Source organism: Anomaloglossus baeobatrachus, chromosome 11 (genome assembly GCF_048569485.1).
Source record: "Anomaloglossus baeobatrachus isolate aAnoBae1 chromosome 11, aAnoBae1.hap1, whole genome shotgun sequence".
NCBI classification, from domain to species: domain Eukaryota; kingdom Metazoa; phylum Chordata; class Amphibia; order Anura; family Aromobatidae; genus Anomaloglossus; species Anomaloglossus baeobatrachus.
Window position 1 is genome coordinate 51,727,964 of NC_134363.1, and position 21,673 is coordinate 51,749,636.

The 21,673-nt window shown below is 49.4% G+C and overlaps 1 protein-coding gene across 1 annotated transcript in view; it reads left to right on the top strand.

Annotated features, from left to right (window-relative positions):
• Positions 1-21,673, top strand: part of POLD1 (DNA polymerase delta 1, catalytic subunit) — a 181,564-nt gene that overhangs the window by 88,417 nt on the left and 71,474 nt on the right. The window contains 7 exon segments of the mRNA XM_075328482.1: positions 3,991-4,095; positions 11,029-11,169; positions 11,396-11,506; positions 12,872-13,063; positions 13,168-13,256; positions 19,067-19,183; positions 19,576-19,689. Coding sequence (XP_075184597.1) covers positions 3,991-4,095; positions 11,029-11,169; positions 11,396-11,506; positions 12,872-13,063; positions 13,168-13,256; positions 19,067-19,183; positions 19,576-19,689 — 869 coding nt within the window.

The following is a 21,673-nucleotide window of genomic DNA, read 5'->3' on the forward strand; positions in this document are numbered from 1 at the left end:
TAGATGTGGTCCGTGGTGCGGTGGTTTGGCACGAACCCTGCTTGGCTTTTGCTCAGGACATTGTGCTAGGTAAGGAAACTGATGATCCTTTTGTTTAGGATGCTGTTGAACAGTTTTCCCAAGTTACTGCTGACACATATGCCTCTGTAGTTGGCAGGGTCATACCTGTCCCCACTCTTGTGGATCGGTGTAATGAGTCCTTGGTTCCAGGTACGAGGGAAGTAGCCACCACTCAGCACAATGTTGAACAGTTTAACCATTGCAGCTTGAATTTCTTGTGGGCTGTACTTCAACATCTCTGGGGGGATTCCATCCAGACCACTAGATTTTTTACACTTTATGGAAGTGATTTTCTCTGCAACTTCCTGTAATGTAATTGGTGTGTCCAGTGGGTTTTGGAAGTTTTTGATTTTCTCTTCCATTGCCTTTAGTTTTGATGTTATGTTTTCCTGCTCTTGGCTTAGTCCTTCTTTTGGGATGTCTTTGTAGAGGTCTCTGAAGTACTGGAGCCAGATGTTGCCATTTTGGATATGGGTATCAGTCTTTTTCTTGCTCTTTGTGTCCATGTGGCTCCATATTTTCCAGAAGGAGTTGTCTTGGAGGGCGTCTTGGAGTTGGCTAAGTTTGGTAGAGATGTAGCTCTGCTTCTTCCTCCTGAGGATGGTTTTGTACTGCTTTTGTATGGTGTCATAGGCTTCCCTCAGGTCTGGGTTGTTGGGGTCTCTGTGTTTATTGTTTGAGGCTGTTCTCAGGGTCTTTCGAACGGCTTTACACTCTTTGTCAAACCAACCATTGATCTGCTTTTCTTTTGGCCTCTTGTAGTTGACTTGTTTGAGGTCGGACAATTTGGCCATGGTGTGGAATATTTTGTTGAGGTCTTTTGCAGCTTGATTCACTCCTTCTGGGTTTGACTTGTACTTGTAGCTGTAGAAGTTGTGGAGCATCTCCTGTAATTCCGGTCTGTTGGGAGCCTCTTTATATTTGATTTCTGACGTCTTGGACCATTTATAGGATGGAGGTCGGTTGTAGAGGCTGCTCTGCTGTGGCTTTTGTGTGGATGGTTTCTCTGTAGATTTTATGTACAGGAGAAGTTGGCTGTGGTCTGACAGGTGCGTTTGTGGGGTGACTATGAAGGCGCTAATATTTGCCGGGTCCATATCTGTAATGGCGTAGTCTACTACACTCCTTCCTACATGGGAGTTTAGTGTATATCTTCCCAGTGAGTCTCCCTTTGTACGTCCATTAAGAATATGAAGACCTAAACTTTTACATAAGTTCAGGAGCTTTTTGCCACTTTTGTTGACTGTACTGTCATAGCTGTTTCTCTCTGAGTGTTCTGAGTCGTGACTGTCGTTCTCTGCCCCAAATATGTAGATGTTTCCATCTGTGGTCAGAAAGTCTTTTTCTCTCCCTGTTCTTGCATTGAGGTCTCCAAAGATGAGAACTTTGCCCAGGACCTGATATTAATGGGTGGCTTCTTCTTGTAAGATCTCAAAGCTGTCTGGATTGAAGTAGGGGGACTCTGGCGGTGGTATATAGGTGGTGCAGAGGTAGACATCGGACTGAGAGGTGAGGATGGAGCTGCTGATTCTGATCCATATGTGGCTGCCTCCTCTCTTCACTGGTGTGATGTACTGGTGGAGCTCTTCTTTATACCAGATCAATATTCCTCCTGAGCAGCGGCCCTGTTTGGTGTTTTTATCTATCTATCTATCTATCTATCTATCTATCTATCTATCTATCTATCTATCTATCTATCTATCTATCTATCTATCTATCTATCTATCTATCCCTCTATCTATCTATCCCTCTATCTATCCCTCTATCTATCTATCTATCTATCTATCTATCTATCCCTCTATCTATTCTTCTGTCTATCTATCTACTATCTTAGAATTAAATGACTTTTTTTTTCTTTTTTTTTTCAATGTGCTTTATTGCATTGAATGCAATAAAGCACATCCCAACCCGCACGCGGCAAAACCGCGGCAATACCGTGAACAATACCGCGGTGAAACCGCGGCAAACCGCATGCGGTTTTCGGGTGCGGTTTGCCGCGGTTTTTTACCGCAGGTGCGGTAATCTTTGAGAGCATGCGGAATTTTCTCAAGAAAATTCCATTTCCCAGTGCGCACAGAGCCTTAGAAGGGAGGCCACAGAGCAGGAGGTTGCAGTAATCCAGGCGGGAGATAATGAGGGCATGCACTAGGGTTTTTGCAGCTTCTTGGGCAAGAAGCTAATATTATTATTATTACACCCTACTACATACTGGGATGGGATTTTGGAGACTGGCTTACCCCTTTTAAGGTTTGTTGTATCAAAACTAAAGTGAGTCAATGTCGCGGACAGCTTACTACTTTGTGGCTTTGGAAATGGCCGTGTGGTTAACTCAGCTCAAAAGTAAACTATCGTTCCAATACGAAAGGGAAATTTTGATTATCGTTCCATCCTAAAGCAGGATCTCCATTACCCCGTCGTTGTTAATTCATTTCTGTATTTGTTTGCTTTCTTTTATACTTGTGCACTTTTTGAAGTGTTTGCTTAGCGCTAGTACAATAACCATAGATCACCTTTCGGCACTTTACTGTCCTGCCAAATATTACTTCCAGAAAGTTTACATGACTGTAAAGAAACCGGAGTAAGGAACTCCCCCATGTATTTTACAAACTTTTATCACAGGCGGCCGAACAGAATCGGAGGGTGAATTTGGGGATTATTTTCTCCGTCAAGTTTAAAGCTATAAAACAAATAAAATAATGTTTTAAACCCATTGCATCACACTTTACCAAAGACCTCCACGAAAAGATGTATTCACTTTTTAAAAAGAAGCAATTCAGCTACATTTAAAGGGATTGTTCGGAAATGAACTACTACCAGTCATCAATAAGAGAGATGGGTGGGTTTCCGACACCAGACAAACCCCACTGACCATCTGGGAGATGAAGACCGATATGTTGCACCCAGGACATCACCGACCAACCAGAATTCTGTCTCACAGACCTGTTATTTTCTCCTACTCTGCACTCATTACTTGTATTAATTGCTCCTGTTTGAAATCATTACCTGTATAAAAGACTCCTGTCCACACACTCAATCACACTACAACCTCTCCACCATAGCCAAGATCAAAGAGTGGTTTAAGGACAGCAGGATAGACCTGCACACTCTGGGAAGAGCTAAAAGACAATAGGCAAGCAGCTTGGTAAGAAGGCAACAACTGTTGGCACAATTATTAGAAAATGGAAGAAACACAAGATGATTGTCAATCTTCCTCGGTCTGCGGCTCTATGCAAGATCTTGCCTTTTGGAGTAAAGATGATTCTGAGAGAGGTCAAAAATAAACCCAGAACTACATGGGAGGACCTAGTGAATGACCTGAAGAGAGCTGTGACCAGAGTCTTAAAGATTACTGTTCGTAACACACTACGTCGCCTTGGATTCAAATCTTGCAGGGCATGCAAGGTCCCTCTGCTTATGCCAGCACATGTCCAGGCCCGTTTGAAGTTTGCCAATGACCATCTGGATGCTTGGGAGAAGGTCATGTGCTCAGAAACCAAAATAGAACTTTTTGGTATCAACTCCACTTTTTGTGTTTTGGAGGAAGAAAGATGAGTACAACCTCAAGAACACTGTCCCAACCGTGAAGCATGGAGGTGGAAACTTCATACTTTGGGGGTGATTTTCTGCAAAAGGGGACATGACGGGTTCACCGTATTGGAAGGAGGATAGATGGGGTCATGTATCGCAAGATTTTGGCCTCCTTTCCTCAGTAAGAGTATTGAAGATAGGTTGTACAAGAAAGCAGCCATGTTTTCCTAGACCTTTACACCCCCTTGACATCAGGGGCTACACAACAGCACTTGTTCGCGAATGATCTACTATGAAGTGAGGGAATTACCATGATACTACCTCAAAGTTACTAATTTATCTGTTCTCAAACCCTCACATCCTTCTCACAGCCTGATGGCATCTTCTTTATCTTTTATTTAGGAGTGGGCGGATTTTGTGCGAACCATTGATCCAGATATTATAACGGGCTACAATATTCAGAATTTCGACTTGCCGTACCTGATCAACAGAGCTCAAGCCCTTAAGGTAACACGTCTGTATCATCACTTTTAGGTTGGAAATATCTGGACGCTGGAGGCCCCTGTGTTCTGACTTCCATCAGTCCTAAGCCCCCGTTTCATCTCACTGCGGTCGGAGTTTGAGAAGATCGGCATGGGCACACATACTGATATCCGTCCGTGTGCTCGAGCCGTACCCTACTGTCTCCTATAGAGTGTCATTGCTCATATGAGATTATCTGTCTATGACAGTAGTGATCGGGAACTTGGGCTTTGGACCCCCAGCAGTGGATCCCTAAATAATTATCCCCCAAACTGAATAGTAGACTTGCTGCTAATTGATTCGCAAGACCTGGTCCAATGGAAAAGTCACTAATCTTGAAACCCACAACCTTCCTCCCACCATCATTATGATATTTTTTGTGGTTGACAGTTTGGAGCGATGTGATTGTTGGTGTGACTTCACGACAGGCCCGCGGATAAAGTCAGACAATAGGTGGTGTTCATGGCCGATGGCCCAGATCTTGCACATCACTCTGCACCATCTCTGAATATGGAATCAATGCAATTCATTGGACAGCCCTCTTAAGGCCCCCATCACACGTCCGTGCAAAAAACTAACTTTTTGCATGGTCCATGGTGTAGTTATGTATATCCGTCTGTGTTCCATATGCTATGCGTGTGACATCCGGATAACACGAACTTGTATACTTACCTGTCTCCGGCGCTGCTGTCACATTTGCTTCCGGGTCCGCAGTGAGTGCAGTGAATATTAATGAGGCATAATGAGCAGGCCTGGAGGCAGCATCAGAGGCAGAGACAGGTAAGTATAAAAATACATTTGTTTCTCAGTGACATGTTTTCTCCGGTACGTGTCACACTGATGTCACACAGATCACATCAGTGTGTAGTCCATGTGACATCCGGATAGCACACGGACAGCAAAAATTTGTATACTTACCTATCTCCGGTGCTGCAATCACACTTCCGGGTCCGCAATCAGTGTAGTGAATATTCATGAGGCATAATGAATTGGCCTGGAAGCAAGTGTGACAGCAGCGCCGGAGACGGGTAGGTATAAAAATACATTTATTTCTCAGTGACTTAGTTGTCCTCCGGTATGTGTCACACAGATCACATCAGTGTGCAGTCCATGTGACATCCAGATAGCACACGGACAGCATGAATTTGTATACTTACCTGTCTTCAGCGCTGCTGTCACACTTGCTTCCGGGTCCGCAGTCACTGCAGGAACTATTCATGATCATAATGAGCGGGATCTGGAAGTAACAGCAGAGCTGGAAACAGGGAAGTATAAAAATACATTTATTTTTCAGTAACGTGTTTTCTCTGGTATGTGTCACACTGATGTCACACGGATCACATCATTGTGCAGTCCGTGGGACATCTGGATAGCACACGGACAGCTTGAAATTGTATACTTACCTATCTCCGGCACTGCTGTTAAACTTCTGGGTCCGCAGTCAGTGCAGTGAATATTCATGAGGCATAATGAGTGGGACCCGGAAGTAACAGTAGCGCTGGAGACAGGGAAGTATAAAAATACATTTCTCTGACGCCTCATTGGGGGACACAGGACCATGGGTGTTATGCTGCTTATCCATAGGAGGACACTAAGTAGATGCAAAATACATTAGCTCCTCCTCTGCAGTATACACCCCCTGGCCGAGCCAGGCAACCTCAGTTTTAGCTTAGTGTCTGTAGGAGGCACATCTCTTCAAGTTTTTTTTTATTTTTAGAAGGCGACGGTTTCCCCTAGGGACCGATCTCCCAACACCATCAACAGGCGGGAACGCGGAGTGTCGCCTGCCCGTACCCCCTCCTGCGACGTTGGATCCAGAGCTGCATCTCACTGGACGACGTTTCTCACAGGCACTGATTTTCCAGAGCCATGGGCAGATGAAAACTTCCTCAGTCCCTCTTGCAGGCTCTGAGTTGATACACTGCACCGGTGTGACCGGGCACAGCAGGCTAACTCTGCCATCTCCACTAGCCTAGACTGAGGCAGTGCTATGGTGAGATCCTCCCTGACTGGTTGCTGGCTATGCAATACCCCTGATTACAGGGACCTCTGCAGAAACAATCCACCGGTGGCGGGGGAGGGCTCCCAGGGCTCAGAGTTCACCTGCAGCTGCAATGAACTCACAATCTTTATTCCCAGGATCACCATAGCTGTGTGCTGGCTGGGGGGAGGGGAAGGTCCCCTTCCCGCCGTTTTATTTATCTTATTTTCAACTGGCTCCCTTCTCGGCGCTCTTTTTAGTGCTAAGCCCCGCCCCCTCGGAGCCATGATAAGCACCTTCCCCTCGGACCCGAGATAAGCCCCGCCCCACCAGGAAAGCGCTCGAAGATCTCCTCAGTGTGTTCCTCAGAGTGGGCTTCCTCCTTGCTGCAGCAAAAAGGAACACAGGGTCATCGGCTGACTTGGGTGAGATGCACCCCTTGCTTCCCATACTCTGCTTCACTTGTAGCTCTGCAGATCAATGCTCCCTCTCTTTGCTTACTCCCTGCACAGGAATATGCTTAATTCAAAGGGTACTAAGAATTCTAAGGCTCACATAGTCTATTATTCAGCCTGCACTACTTGCCACGCTGAGCTACCACGAAAACACACCTCTTCTTTCTGTGAGTCCTGTACCCCTGTAGCCCCCCAAGAACCCCCCGCCACCACCGCTGCAACCACTAACAGCCCAGAGCCTAGGGTTCCCAGCCCACCGGAATGGGCACCGTTTCTGTCCCAATCCATGGAAAAACTTTCCCAGAACCTGGTGCTGGCTATGCAATGTTGTCCTCCACACCCTTCTGGGCCCCTGGACGGAACGCAGCCTGATGACCCCTCTATAGAGGGTCCTTGTGAGGAAATCCGGGCCCATGCTTCACCGGTTGCAGGGATCAGAAAAAGGACACATGGCCAGGTGTCTCCGGTACTCTCTCATGGCCCCCATGGCTCTCCCTCGAGGGTACACAGATCAGGCTCTGCCACACGTTCCGCGGCTTCTGAGGAGCCGGAGGAGGGGGAATGCTGTTTGTACCAGGATGATTCCTTGGTTTCAACCTCCCCAGATGATTAATCAGCAATAGACTCCCTTATTGCTACAATCAACCAAACTTTGTATGTGGAGGACCCCCCATCCACTACTACTGAAAATGCGGTCTCCTTTAAGAGGGCAAAGAAACCTCAAAAGGTTTTTGCTGACCATCCAGAGTTTCAAGATATCCTCTCAAAGCAAAGGGAGAAACCTGACAGGCGCTTCGGTAACCATAAACACATGGAGTCCCAGTACCCCTTTGGCTTAGCTGCCCCTATTTCTGACGCCACCGGAGGAAAGAGTACCTCCCTCCCCCAGCTGAAACCCAGGACGACTTTTACCAGACGTCCACAGTCCTCGTTCCGCTCCTTTCGGAACTCATTTGGTTGGTCGACATCCCGCTCTGCCCCCGCCACTAGTTGCGGGCTACGCAGGGACCGACCTTCTCAGCCCTCCCCGAAGCCCACCTCGCCCAGTCTCGTCCTCAACGATTCCCCCCCCCTCCTGACTCCTTCGGCACCCCGGAAGACACACTCCTTGTCGGGGGTCGACTGCGTTTCTTTCGACACATCTGGGCTGCCGCCTCAGACGACAAATGGTTGCGAGACCTTGTATCTTCCGGTTACCACATAGAATTCCGGACCCGACCCCCGGGACGGTTCTTTCTCTCAAATTTCCCAAAGGCTCCAAAACAACGCAAGGCCGCCTTCTCAGCAATCCACTCGCTCCAAACGGCAGGGGTGATAATACCTGTCCCGGACAACGAGAGGTTCAGGGGCTTTTATTCCAACCTCTTTGTGGTCCCCAAAAAGGATGGGTCAGTTCGAACCATCCTGGACCTCAAACACCTGAACAAACATGTGCACATACGGAGATTCAGAATGGAGTCCCTAAGGTCCATTATTACGTCCATGGTCGAAAGGGAATTCCTCGCCTCCATAGATATCAAGGACGCATACCTGCACATACCCATCGCCCCAGCTCACCAAAGGTTCCTCCGCTTCGTGTTTCAGGACTCCCATTTTCAATTCGTAGCCCTACCCTTCGGCCTTGCCACCGCACCAAGGGTCTTCACCACAGTCATGTTGGCCGCCATGAGTGTCCTTCACGACAGGGGAGTAGTCGTTCTGCCTTACTTGGACGACCTCCTCATCAAGGCCCCCTCCTTCCGCGACTGCTCAAACAGCGTGCAGATCACCGTGGACACTCTATCCCGCTTAGGGTGGCTACTGAATGTAGACAAATCATCCCCGGTCCCATCAAAATCTATCACCTTCCTGGGCATGTCCCTGGACACCCGTCGGGGCTTGATATCTCTCCCTCAAATCAAGGCGATCGCTCTACGACAAGCGGTATGCTGCCTTCTACGTCCTTCGTCTCGCTCCATTCGATTCAGTATGAGGGTGCTAGGCAGGATGGTGGCGGCTATGGAGGCAGTGCCCTTTGCTCAGCTGTACCTCCGCCCACTGCAGCTAGCACTTCTAGCTGCCTGGGACAAGAGCCCCTTCTCCCTGGTCAAACATCTTCACCTGACGCCTTCAGTCAGGTATGCACTCCGCTGGTGGCTTCGGCCTTCATCCCTATCGAAGGGGAGATCTTTTCTCCCAGTGAACTGACTGGTCCTGACCACGGACGCCAGCCTCCTATGCTGGGGAGCAGTGTACCGGCACCACACTGCTCAAGGACGTTGGTCGCCCCAGGAGTCTTCCCTACGCATAAACATCATGGAAATCCGCGCGATCTTCCTCGCGCTCAGGGTGTTCCGCCCTCTGCTAGCGGGTCGTCAGATTCGAGTCCAATCGGACAATGCGACAGCTGTAGCCTACATCAATTGGTAGGGGGGCACCTGCAGCAAGGCAGCTTATCTCGAGGCCCACAGGAGCCTCAGCTGGGCCGAATCGACAGTGTCAGTGATATCAGCGGTACACGTACCGGGAGTAGAGAACTGGGCGGCGGACTTTCTAAGTCTCCCTGGACTGGCCGCTGGAGAGTGGTCTCTCAACCCAGAAGTGTTCCTACACATCTGCACTCGCTGGGGTACACCAGACGTGGATCTAATGGCCTCAAGGTTGAACGCAAAGGTACCCACGTTCATAGCCAGGTCACGCGACCCGCAGTCCATCGGCGCGGATGCTCTAGTCTGCTCCTGGCACCACTTCCGCCTGCCTTACATATTTCCACCTCTGCCCCTGCTGCCGTGAGTAATCAGGAAGATCAAGGCAGAGGGAGTCCCGGTAATACTGATAGCACCGTACTGACCAAGGCGCGCCTGGTACGCCAAATTAGTGCAAATGCTCACAGACGCACCGTGGCGCCTTCCAGACATCCCAGACTTGCTGACCCAAGGGCCCATTTCCCATCAGAACTCCAGAGTCCTGAAGCTGACGGCCTGGCCATTGAGACCTGGGTATTAACAAGAGCGGGACTCTCCCCTGCGGTTATCTCCACCATGATCAGCGCCCGAAAGCCTGCTTCATCCCGTATTTACCACCGTATGTGGAAAACCTTCCTTTCATGGTGCAGGGAAACTAACGTCCAGCCTATGCCTCTGGCGATCCCCAGAATTCTCGACTTTCTGCAGTCAGGCTTGCAAGCGGAGTTGGCTCTCAGCTCCCTTAAAGGGCAGGTCTCAGCGCTCTCAATCTTCTATCAATGCCGTCTGGCTCAAAAACCGCAAGTCAAGACTTTCCTCCAGGGCGTTTCCCATCTAGTTCCCCCGTACAAACGGCCGCTGGACCCATGGGACCTCAACCTCGTTCTGGACGGTCTTTAGAGGTCCCCCTTTGAACCTCTTAAGGAATCCTTTCTTGCTCTTTCTTTAGGAAAACGGACTCTTTGTTCGTCATTCCTGAGGGGCCTAAGAAGGGACAGGCAGCTTCAAAGGCAACTCTGGCTCGCTGGATTCGCTCTGCGATCCAGGAAGTCTACCGCTTGCAACTCAAGCCCATTCCTAGTGGGCTGCGGGCTCATTCCACGCGAGCAGTTGGTGCTTCTTGGGCCATTAGGCATCAGGCTTCAGTGGAACAGGTGTGTAAGGCTGCGACCTGGTCTAGCCTATATACTTTTTCAAAGCATTACAGAGTCCATACCCAGGCTTCAGCTGAGGCACACCTGGGTAGAAAAATTCTGCAAACGGCAGTAGAGCACCACTCTCAGTAGGCGCTCCGGGCTGTCTGGGACTGGTTCCACGTCCTTGGGTTGTGTTGTGTTTCTTTTATTTTGCCCACCCATGGACTGCTTTAGGACATCCCATGGTCCTGTGTCTCCCAATGAGGCGTCAGAGAAAAACGGATTTTTGTGTACTCACCGTAAAATCGTTTTCTCTTAGCCATCATTGGGGGACACAGCACCCACCCTGTTGCCCTGTGGGGCCTTGGTTCTCTCAGTACCTTATTTTATGATTCTTTTACTCCTGTTCCTCCGTTGGGATACGTTCTTACTACTTTTTCTCCTACTGCTTGTGCACTAGAACTGAGCTTGCCTGGCTCGGCCAGGGGGTGTATACTGCAGTGGAGGAGCTATGCTTTTGCATCTACTTAGTGTCCTCCTATGGATAGGCAGCATAACACCCATGGTGCTGTGTCCCCCAATGATGGCTAAGAGAAAACGATTTTACGGTGAGTACACAAAAGTCCATTTTTTCCCGGTACGTGTCACACAGATCACATCAGTGTGCAGTCCGTGTGAAAATAACCTGTCACCGTGTAGAGCACATGGACACGCGGTCCGTGTCAAAACACGGACGTGTGCATAGACCCGTTGATTTTAATGGGTCTACATGTGTCGGTGTCCCCGGTATGTGTGAAAACTGAGGTCACGGGTACCGGAGACATGGACGTGTGAAGGAGGCCTAATGTAATGTCTGCATGTCTCTGTCTCTATGGTATGGTTTACGTATTTGTGTGATGTAGGTCATCAGTTTTCCTTACCTCGGGAGGATGCGGAACATGAAGACTGTGATCCGAGACTCTTCCTTCCAGTCAAAGCAAATGGGCAGACGAGAAAACAAAGTCATCAACACAGAGGGCCGGGTTCAGTTTGATCTTTTGCAGGTTTGTTATAAAAGTACACCCTGTAGGGTTATATAGAGAACAGACTGACCTGTACCTGCAAACCACAGACAAAGAGGTCATCCATACTTTATAAGACATTCCTGACGCTTTCTTGAGACTGTCAGCTCCTTCTCCAAGTTTCACATTGCGGCTCCTCTTTCCAAGCTGCTTGCAGTCACGGAATATTAGATCATGTAAATTATTTTTTTTATTTATTTTTTTGCAGGTTCTTCTAAGAGATTACAAGCTGCGGTCGTACACCTTGAATGCGGTCAGCTTTCACTTCTTACAAGAACAGAAGGAGGATGTGCAGCACTCCATCATTACTGATCTGCAGGTACAGAGTTGCTGGCAAGTTGGGTCCCACAGCATAGGTACCGAATTTTTCGTTTTATAAGACGCACTGGATTATAAGATGCACCCCAAATTTAGAGAGAAAAAAAAATATGGGGTCTGTCTTATAATCCGGTGGTGTCTCACCGGAGGGGAGTGTGGCAGTGTTGGTGGAACGGGGTCGGAGGAGGCAAAAAGTGTCCCAGAGGCTTGCTGTGGACGGTGGTGCTGTGAGGCAGGAGGAACATCAAGGAACTGTCGGTGGTGTGGGCTTCAAAGAAATGGAGCCCGGAGTCGGCACATGCGCAGACTGAGCTATTGGCTCAATCACAAGCCGACATCTCATCTGCACACGCATCACCTCCCGGTGCCATTTTCAGGAAGTCCGCTGCTGGGAGATCAATAGTCCGGAGGCGGCGCATGCGCAGATGAGATCTTGAGTTGAGAACTCCATCTGCGCATGCGCCGATACCGGGCGCCATTACTTGAAGTTCTCACCACCCGCAGCACAGCCACCGCAGCCCCAGCACGCGCTGACTCAAGGCACCATTATTTGAAGCCTGCACCGTCGACATTCAAGATGGTGGCCCCTGCCTGACTGCCTGCAGCGCAGTAGAGCCCACAGCGCACCGCCCACCACAGCACAGCCCGCAGCATTACCCCTGCCTCCTGTGACCCCCTCTCCAGCCACCCCCCGGTTAGCTACATTCAGCTTATAGGACACACCCCTCATTTTCCTCCCAAATTTTTGGGAGGAAAAGAGCATCTCATAATCCGAAAAATACAGTATATTACCACTAGACTTCACTCTACTCACGGATTCCTATTGGAGCTTACTGCGTTAAGGTTTTAAAGGGTTGTTTACCATCTTCATAAATGGGTATGGTTGGAGAGTGCTCGCAAAAACAAGCACTTTTGCAATTTACTGCTTATTAAAATTTTCAGCCGTTCTTGAGATATCAACACTTTTTTGTTTTGTTTACAACTCGTTGCCTTGGAGACCGACCACCTCTGATAATCAGCAGAACATGTGAAGTGCTTAGAAGCATTTTTCTCTTAAGCTTGTACTGTAAGTGATGATTGCCATTATGAATGGAGCCGTTACCGCCTAATCAGTGCCGGCGTCAGTGCAGCGCTTGCAAACTACACGGCAGAAGTGGTCGGTCTCCGAGGCAACGAGCCGTAAATGTTAATATCTTAAGAACGGCTGCAAATTTTAACAAGCAATAAATTGCAAAAATGTTTGTTTATCCAAGCTCTATCCAACAATATTTAATTTAGGAAGATGGATGTAACCCTTTAAAATGTCTCGCCAGTAAACACATCGATTAAAGGGTTTAGCATGAGCTTTATTTTATCACTTTGGCAGAATGGGAACGAGCAGACCCGGAGGCGACTTGCTGTGTACTGCTTAAAGGACGCCTACTTACCCCTACGGCTCCTGGAGAAGCTCATGTGTGTCATTAATTACATGGAGATGGCCCGTGTGACCGGCGTACCTCTTAACTACCTGTTGTTGCGCGGGCAGCAAATCAAGGTTGTATCGCAGCTCCTCAGACAGGTATGTGCATTAACACAAAATATGTGAATTTATACATTTTGCATTGTAGGTTTTTTTTTTCATTTTAAGCTGTTTTGGTTGTTTTTTTTTCCCTATTAATTTAGGCAATGAAACAAGATCTAGTAATGCCAGTGATGAAGACAGAGGGCGGCGAGGACTACACTGGAGCCACAGTTATCGAGCCTCTGAAAGGGTGAGGATCTCTGTTTAATCCATACTTTACTGTGTGCGCTTTGTATCCTCTGCTTTCTAGTGAATCTGTACTCTGCTCTGTGCGCTTCGTATCCTCTGCTTTCTAGTGAATCTGTACTCTGCTCTGTGCGCTTTGTATCCTCTGCTTTCTAGTGATTGTGTACTCTGCTCTGTGCGCTTCGTATCCTCTGCTTTCTAGTGAATCTGTACTCTGCTCTGTGCGCTTTGTATCCTCTGCTTTCTAGTGAATGTGTACTTTGCTCTGTGCGCTTTGTATCCTCTGCTTTCTAGTGAATGTGTACTCTGCTCTATGCTTTGTATCCTCTGCTTTCTAGTGAATGTGTACTCTGCTCTGTGCGCTTTGTATCCTCTGCTTTCTAGTGAATGTGTACTCTGCTCTATGCTTTGTATCCTCTGCTTTCTAGTGAATCTTTACTGTGGTATGTTTGCACATCCATCTGTTATCTTTGCGCTCCTGTCTGAGAAACAGCACACTTCTGGGGTTTCTATTCAGTGATCAGTAGGGGATCTTGGGCCCCAGACGCCATAATTCTGCGGAGAATTAAAGTGTCTGAAAAATATCAATAAGGGATGAAAGTTTAGTTACTCTTTCATGATGGGGTAAAGCACTTAGAGGGAATCTGTCAGGTGATTTTCTAGTCCATTACTAATGTTATTTTTAAATGGGGCTTAAAGAGACCTTTCAGAATGAGTAAGTTTTATTGCTCACCCTTATCCTGTTATCTTGTTGTAAGCTCCGTAGAATTCAGTGTGACCTGGTAACTAATCAAGCATATGTATATACTCTCTCAGTGCTAGCCTCAGTGATAGTAAATCTGAACTGAGTTTGTACTGCTGCCCCCACCCATACTCCCTCCCACCTCTCCGCAGTGATAGTGAATGCACTGGGAGGTGTAAATATGCAAATTGTATTTTCCTAAACGTGACTATCATGCACAAGACAATGAATTCTATGAAGCTGGCAGCAAGATAACAGGATAAGGTAGAGCAATAACACTTACTGATCCTTTAAGGCAGACCTGGGCAAGGGGCGGCCCGCGGGCCACATCCGGCCCGCCTGCTCTCTGTGACCGGCCCGCCCGTCTTCAGCCGGTGCAGTGGAGCCGGGCTGCAGCGTGCCGAGCAGGGAGAGATCCTGTGCAGGTCTGCACAGTCAGTGCAGGCAGCGGAACGCAGGAGTCTTTCCTCTGTTCCCTGCCGGCACTAATTGTCAGTGACACGCGCGCGCTCTGACGTTGTCAGTACTGCGCTGCGTGTGTCATTTCAAAAGTTCTCGACCAGCCGGCAGGAGAAGAAGCAGCACAGCAGACGGAATAATTCATCTTGCAGGACCTGCGATGATGTCACGCCCATGTGACTGTGTGGGAGGAGACACGGGATGCCGGGCAGAAAGCAAAGATAGTGAATCCTGAAGGAGATGTGGACACATGATGACTGGTAATAAGAAAAGAGGGGACATGAGGGGGAGGGGGGCTGCAGGGTGAGTGCATATGTGGGAAGATGGAGTTGCAGGGTGAGTGGCATATGAGGGAAGATGGAGTTGCAGGGTGAGTGGCATATGAGGGAAGATGGAGTTGCAGGGTGAGTGGCATATGTGGGAAGATGGAGTTGCAGGGTGAGTGCATATGAGGGAAGATGGAATTGCAGGGTGAGTGGCATATGAGGGAAGATGGAGTTGCAGGGTGAGTGCATATGAGGGAAGATGGAGCTGCAGGGTGAGTGCATATGAGGGAAGATGGAGCTGCAGGGTGAGTGCATATGAGGGAAGATGGAGCTGCAGGGTGAGTGGCATATGAGGGAAGATGGAGCTGCAGGGTGAGTGCATATGAGGGAAGATGGAGTTGCAGGGTGAGTGGCATATGAGGGAAGATGGAGTTGCAGGGTGAGTGGCATATGTGGGAAGATGGAGTTGCAGGGTGAGTGCATATGAGGGAAGATGGAGTTGCAGGGTGAGTGCATATGAGGGAAGATGGAGCTGCAGGGTGAGTGCATATGAGGGAAGATGGAGCTGCAGGGTGAGTGCATATGAGGGAAGATGGAGCTGCAGGGTGAGTGGCATATGAGGGAAGATGGAGCTGCAGGGTGAGTGCATATGAGGGAAGATGGAGCTGCAGGGTGAGTGCATATGAGGGAAGATGGAGCTGCAGGGTGAGTGGCATATGAGGGAAGATGGAATTGCAGGGTGAGTGGCATATGAGGGAAGATGGAGTTGCAGGGTGAGTGGCATATGAGGGAAGATGGAGTTGCAGGGTGAGTGGCATATGTGGGAAGATGGAGTTGCAGGGTGAGTGGCATATGAGGGAAGATGGAGCTGCAGGGTGAGTGGCATATGTGGGAAGATGGAGTTGCAGGGTGAGTGGCATATGAGGGAAGATGGAATTGCAGGGTGAGTGGCATATGAGGGAAGATGGAGTTGCAGGGTGAGTGGCATATGAGGGAAGATGGAGTTGCAGGGTGAGTGGCATATGAGGGAAGATGGAGTTGCAGGGTGAGTGGCATATGTGGGAAGATGGAGTTGCAGGGTGAGTGGCATATGAGGGAAGATGGAGTTGCAGGGTGAGTGGCATATGTGGGAAGATGGAGTTGCAGGGTGAGTGGCATATGAGGGAAGATGGAGTTGCAGGGTGAGTGGCATATGAGGGCTGCAGACTGACAGAAGGATGTGAAGGGGTGCAGAGTGTTTGAGAGGGGTAAGTTGGGGTACAGGCAGGGTGAGATATGTGGGCAGGGTGTGTGACATATGGGGGTGTAGTGTGTGTGATCTGGGGGGTGCAGGCTGTATGGGGAGCAGGGTGTGTGAGATATGGGGGTGCAGGTTGTATGGGGAGCAGGGTGTGTGAGATATGGGGGTGCAGGTTGTATGGGGAGCAGGGTGTGTGAGATATGGGGGTGCAGGTTGTATGGGGAGCAGGGTGTGTGAGATATGGGGGTGCAGGTTGTATGGGGAGCAGGGTGTGTGACATATGGGGGTGTAGTGTGTGTGATATGGGGGTGCAGGCTGTATGGGGAGCAGGGTGTGTGACATATGGGGGTGTAGTGTGTGTGATATGGGGGTGCAGGCTGTATGGGGAGCAGGGTGTGTGACATGGGGGTGTAGTGTGTGTGATATGGGGGTGCAGGCTGTATGGGGTGTAGTGTGTGTGATATGGGGGTGCAGGCTGTATGGGGAGCAGGGTGTGTGACATATGGGGGTGTAGTATATTACAGGTGTGCTATATGGAGGTGTATATAGTGGTGTAGTATATGAGGGTATAGTGATGTAGTATATTACAGGTGTACCATATGGAGGCGTAGTATATTACAGGTGTGCTATATGGAGGTGTATATTACAGGTGTGCTCTATGGAGGTGTAGTATATTACAGGTGTGCTCTATGGAGGTGTAGTATATTACAGGTGTGCTATATAGGGGTGTAGTATATTACAGGTGTGCTCTATGGAGGTGTAGTATATTACAGGTGTGCTCTATGGAGGTGTAGTATATTACAGGTGTGCTATATAGGGGTGTAGTATATTACAGGTGTGCTATATGGAGGTGTAGTATATTACAGGTGTGCTATATGGAGGTGTAGTATATTACAGGTGTGCTATATGGAGGTGTAGTATATTACAGGTGTACTATATGGAGGTGTACTATATTACAGGTGTAGTATATGGGGTGTAGTGATGTAATATATTACAGGTGTATATAGGGGTGTAGTGATGTAGTATATTACAGGTGTGCTATATGGAGGTGTAGTATATTACAGGTGTATATGGGGTGTAGTGATGTAGTATATTACAGCTGTGCTATATGGAGGTGTAGTATATTACAGGTGTAGTATATGGGGTGTAGTGGTGTAGTATATTACAGGTGTAGTATATAGGGGTGTAGTGATGTAGTATATTACAGGTGTGCTATATGGAGGTGTAGTCTATTACAGGTGTAGTATATGGGGTGTAGTATATTACAGGTGTGCTATATGGAGGTGTAGAATATTACAGGTGTAGTATATGGGGTGTAGTGGTGTAGTATATTACAGGTGTGCTATGTGGAGGTGTAGTATATTACAGGTGTAGTATATGGAGGTGTAGTATATTACAGGTGTGCTATATGGAGGTGTAGTATATTACAGGTGTAGTATATGGAGGTGTAGTATATTACAGGTGTGCTATATGGAGGTGTAGTATATTACAGGTGTGCTATATGGAGGTGTAGTATATTACAGGTGTAGTATATGGGGTGTAGTGGTGTAGTATATTACAGGTGTATATAGGGGTGTAGTGATGTAGTATATTACAGGTGTGCTATATGGAGGTGTAGTATATTACAGGTGTACTATATGGAGTTGTAGTATATTACAGGTGTGCTATATGGAGGTGTACTATATTACAGGTGTAGTATATGGGGTGTCGTGATGTAGTATATTACAGGTGTAGTATATAGGGGTGTAATGATGTAGTATATCGGAGGTGTATTATGTAGTGGTGTAGTATAATACAGGTGTATATGGGGGTGTAGTGATGTAGTATATTACAGGTGTACTATATGGAGTTGTAGTATATTACAGGTGTGCTATATAGTGGTGTAGTGATGTAGTATATTACAGGTGTGCTATATAGTGGTGTAGTGATGTAGTATATTACAGGTGTAGTATATAGGGGTGTAATGATGTAGTATATCGGAGGTGTATTATGTAGTGGTGTAGTATAATACAGGTGTATATGGGGGTGTAGTGATGTAGTATATTACAGGTGTACTATATGGAGTTGTAGTATATTACAGGTGTGCTATATAGTGGTGTAGTGATGTAGTATATTACAGGTGTGCTATATAGGGGTGTAGTGATGTAGTATATTACAGGTGTGCTATATGGAGGTGTACTATATTACAGGTGTAGTATATGGGGTGTAGTGATGTAGTATATTACAGGTGTAGTATATAGGGGTGTAATGATGTAGTATATCGGAGGTGTATTATGTAGTGGTGTAGTATAATACAGGTGTATATGGGGGTGTAGTATATTACAGGTATATGGAGGGAGTGTAGTATAATACAGGTGTAGTATATAGGGGTGTAGTGGTGTAGTTTATTACAGGTGTGCTATATAGGGGTGTAGTGATGTAGTATATTACAGGTGTACTATATGGAGGTGTACTATATTACAGGTGTAGTATATGGGGTGTAGTGATGTAGTATATTACAGGTGTAGTATATAGGGGTGTAATGATGTAGTATATCGGAGGTGTATTATATAGTGGTGTAGTATAATACAGGTGTATATGGGGGTGTAGTATATTACAGGTATATGGAGGGAGTGTAGTATAATACAGGTGTAGTATATAGGGGTGTAGTGGTGTAGTTTATTACAGGTGTAGTATATGGAGGGGGTGTAGTGATGTAGTATATTGGGTAGAACTGAGGTAATTATATTAGTCCGGCCCTCTAAACCAATCCCAATTTCTCATGCGGCCCCATGGGAAAATTAATTGCCCTCCCCTGCTTTAAGGTCTCCTTTAGCCTTATTTAAGGAAAACATTAGTATTGTACAAGAAAATCACCTGACAGACTCCCTTTGAAAAGGTATACTGAACCTGCCCCGCTCTTGTCCCCGGGCTCTGCCGGATATTGCACATCTATGACTGGCTCTGTAATTCCAGCCTGCGGACAAGAAACCATAGGTATAATTGTATATCATCTATGTAGCTGAAAGTGAAGATTTGATCTAACCCCCTATATTTTTAGACAGACTTACAAGTTGTGAGTTATTTTTTGTCTCCTTTATCTTGCATCGATCTGTCATTTTTTACAGATATTATGACGTGCCTATTGCCACTCTGGATTTTTCGTCGCTGTATCCATCTATCATGATGGCGCACAACCTCTGCTATACTACCCTGCTGCAGACTGGATCTATCGATAAATGTGGGTCAGTATTATGTGTTTATTTTTCATTGTTCTCCACTCTGCGCTGTCTGGCAGTCCCATAGACAATGAATGGAGTGGAGAGTGAACATGAGCACCTCTGCTCCATACAAAGATGGATTCCCAGATCAAGTTAACCACTATCTGATGGATGGGGGATAGAACTTTCCAATGTTTGGTGTATAATCAGTATAAGAATATGATATATTCTCTTCCATATATTAAAAAAAAAGAGTTCACCAAAATGCATAGTCCGAAGCCTGGTCACTGCCTCCTACAAGATCCGCAAACCTGTCGTTTGCTGTAGGCATCATAGCCATTTTCTCCCTGTAGTAATGGGAAGAAGGCGGAGTTCAGTGTGCTTGCTATTTAATATACATATATTTTTTTTTACAGACTCAATCCTGAAGATTTTATCAAGACTCCGACAGGAGATTGCTTTGTAAAATCAAATATAAGGAAAGGATTGCTGCCTGAGATTTTGGAAAACCTGTTATCCGCCCGAAAGCGGTGAGTAGGCTGTTAATATACTGTATTACCGTAATTTTTGGTTTATAAGACGCATCCCAAACATAGAGGGAAAAAAAAGGAGGGTCCGTCTTATAATCCAGTGGTGTCTTACTGGGGGGGGGGGGGGGTGGCAGCGGTGGTGGAGCGGGATCACAGGAGGGAGAGGCGGTGGTGGAGCAGGGCAATTCTGCAGGTGGTGAGGGCTTCAAAGAATGGTGCCCAGAGTTGGCGTGTGCGCAGATTGAGCTATTGACTCAATGTTAAACCGAGATCTTATCTGCGCATGGGCCACCTCCTGGCGCCATTCTCCATAAGTCCACTGCTGGGAGATCAACGGGCCGCGGATGAGATCCTGAGCCGAGAGATCCATCTGCGCTCTCGCGGACTCCGGGCATTATTATTTGAAGCTTCCACCGCACAGCCCTCTCACAGCCACCAGAGCCCCCTCACAGCTGCCCCAGCACAGCTGCCACCCCAGCCCCAGCACGGCCGCCCCAGCACAGCTGCCGCCCCAGCCCCAGCACAGCCGCCCCAGCACAGCTGCTGCCCCAGCGCCAGCACAGCCGCCCCCAGCACAGCTGCTGCCCCAGCGCCAGCACAGCCGCTGCCCCAGCGCCAGCACAGCCGCCCCCAGCACAGCTGCTGCCCCAGCGCCAGCACAGCCGCCCCCAGCACAGCTGCTGCCCCAGCACAGCTGCTGCCCCAGCCCCAGCACAGCCGCCCCAGCACAGCTGCTGCCCCAGCCCCAGCACAGCCGCCCCAGCACAGCTGCTGCCCCAGCACAGCCGCCCCAGCACAGCTGCTGCCCCAGCCCCAGCACGGCCGCCCCAGCACAGCTGCCGCCCCAGCCCCAGCACAGCCGCCCCAGCCCCAGCACAGCCGCCCCAGCCCCAGCACAGCTGCCGCCCCAGCACAGCTGCCGCCCCAGCACAGCTGCCGCCCCAGCACAGCTGCCGCCCCAGCACAGCTGCCGCCCCAGCACAGCTGCCGCCCCAGCCCCAGCACAGCTGCCGCCCCAGCACAGCTGCCGCCCCAGCACAGCTGCCGCCCCAGCACAGCTGCCGCCCCAGCACAGCTGCCGCCCCAGCACAGCTGCCGCCCCAGCACAGCTGCTGCCCCAGCACAGCCGCCCCAGCACAGCTGCTGCCCCAGCCTCAGCACAGCTGCCCCAGCACAGCTGCTGCCCCAGCCCCAGCACAGCCGCCCCAGCACAGCTGCTGCCCCAGCCCCAGCACAGCCGCCCCAGCACAGCTGCCAGCACAGCTGCTGCCCCAGCCCCAGCACAGCTGCCGCCCCAGCCCCAGCACAGCTGCCGCCCCAGCCCCAGCACAGCTGCCGCCCCAGCCCAGCTGCCACCCCAGCACAGCTGCCGCCCCAGCCCCAGCACAGCTGCCGCCCCAGCCCCAGCACAGCTGCCGCCCCAGCACAGCTGCCGCCCCAGCCCCAGCACAGCCGCCCCAGCACAGCTGCCGCCCCAGCCCCAGCACAGCTGCCGCCCCAGCCCCAGCACAGCTGCCGCCCCAGCCCCAGCACAGCTGCTGCCCCAGCCCCAACACAGCTGCCGCCCCAGCACAGCTGCCGCCCCAGCACAGCTGCCGCCCCAGCCCCAGCACAGCTGCTGCCCCATCCCCAGCACAGCTGCCGCCCCAGCACAGCTGCTGCCCCATCCCCAGCACAGCTGCCGCCCCATCCCCAGCACAGCTGCCGCCCCATCCCCAGCACAGCTGCCGCCCCATCCCCAGCACAGCTGCCGCCCCATCCCCAGCACAGCTGCCGCCCCAGCCCCAGCACAGCCGCCCCAGCACAGCTGCTGCCCCAGCCCCAGCACAGCTCAAAAAACATTAAAAGCTGCGTTCCTGCCGCCCGACGGTCAGTCGTTCGACGACTGATCAGTCGGACTGCGGATGTAACGCAAGGGCATCTGTCACAATCCGCCGCTCATACAAGTCTATGGGAAACAACGGAATCCGCCAAACGGCTTGCG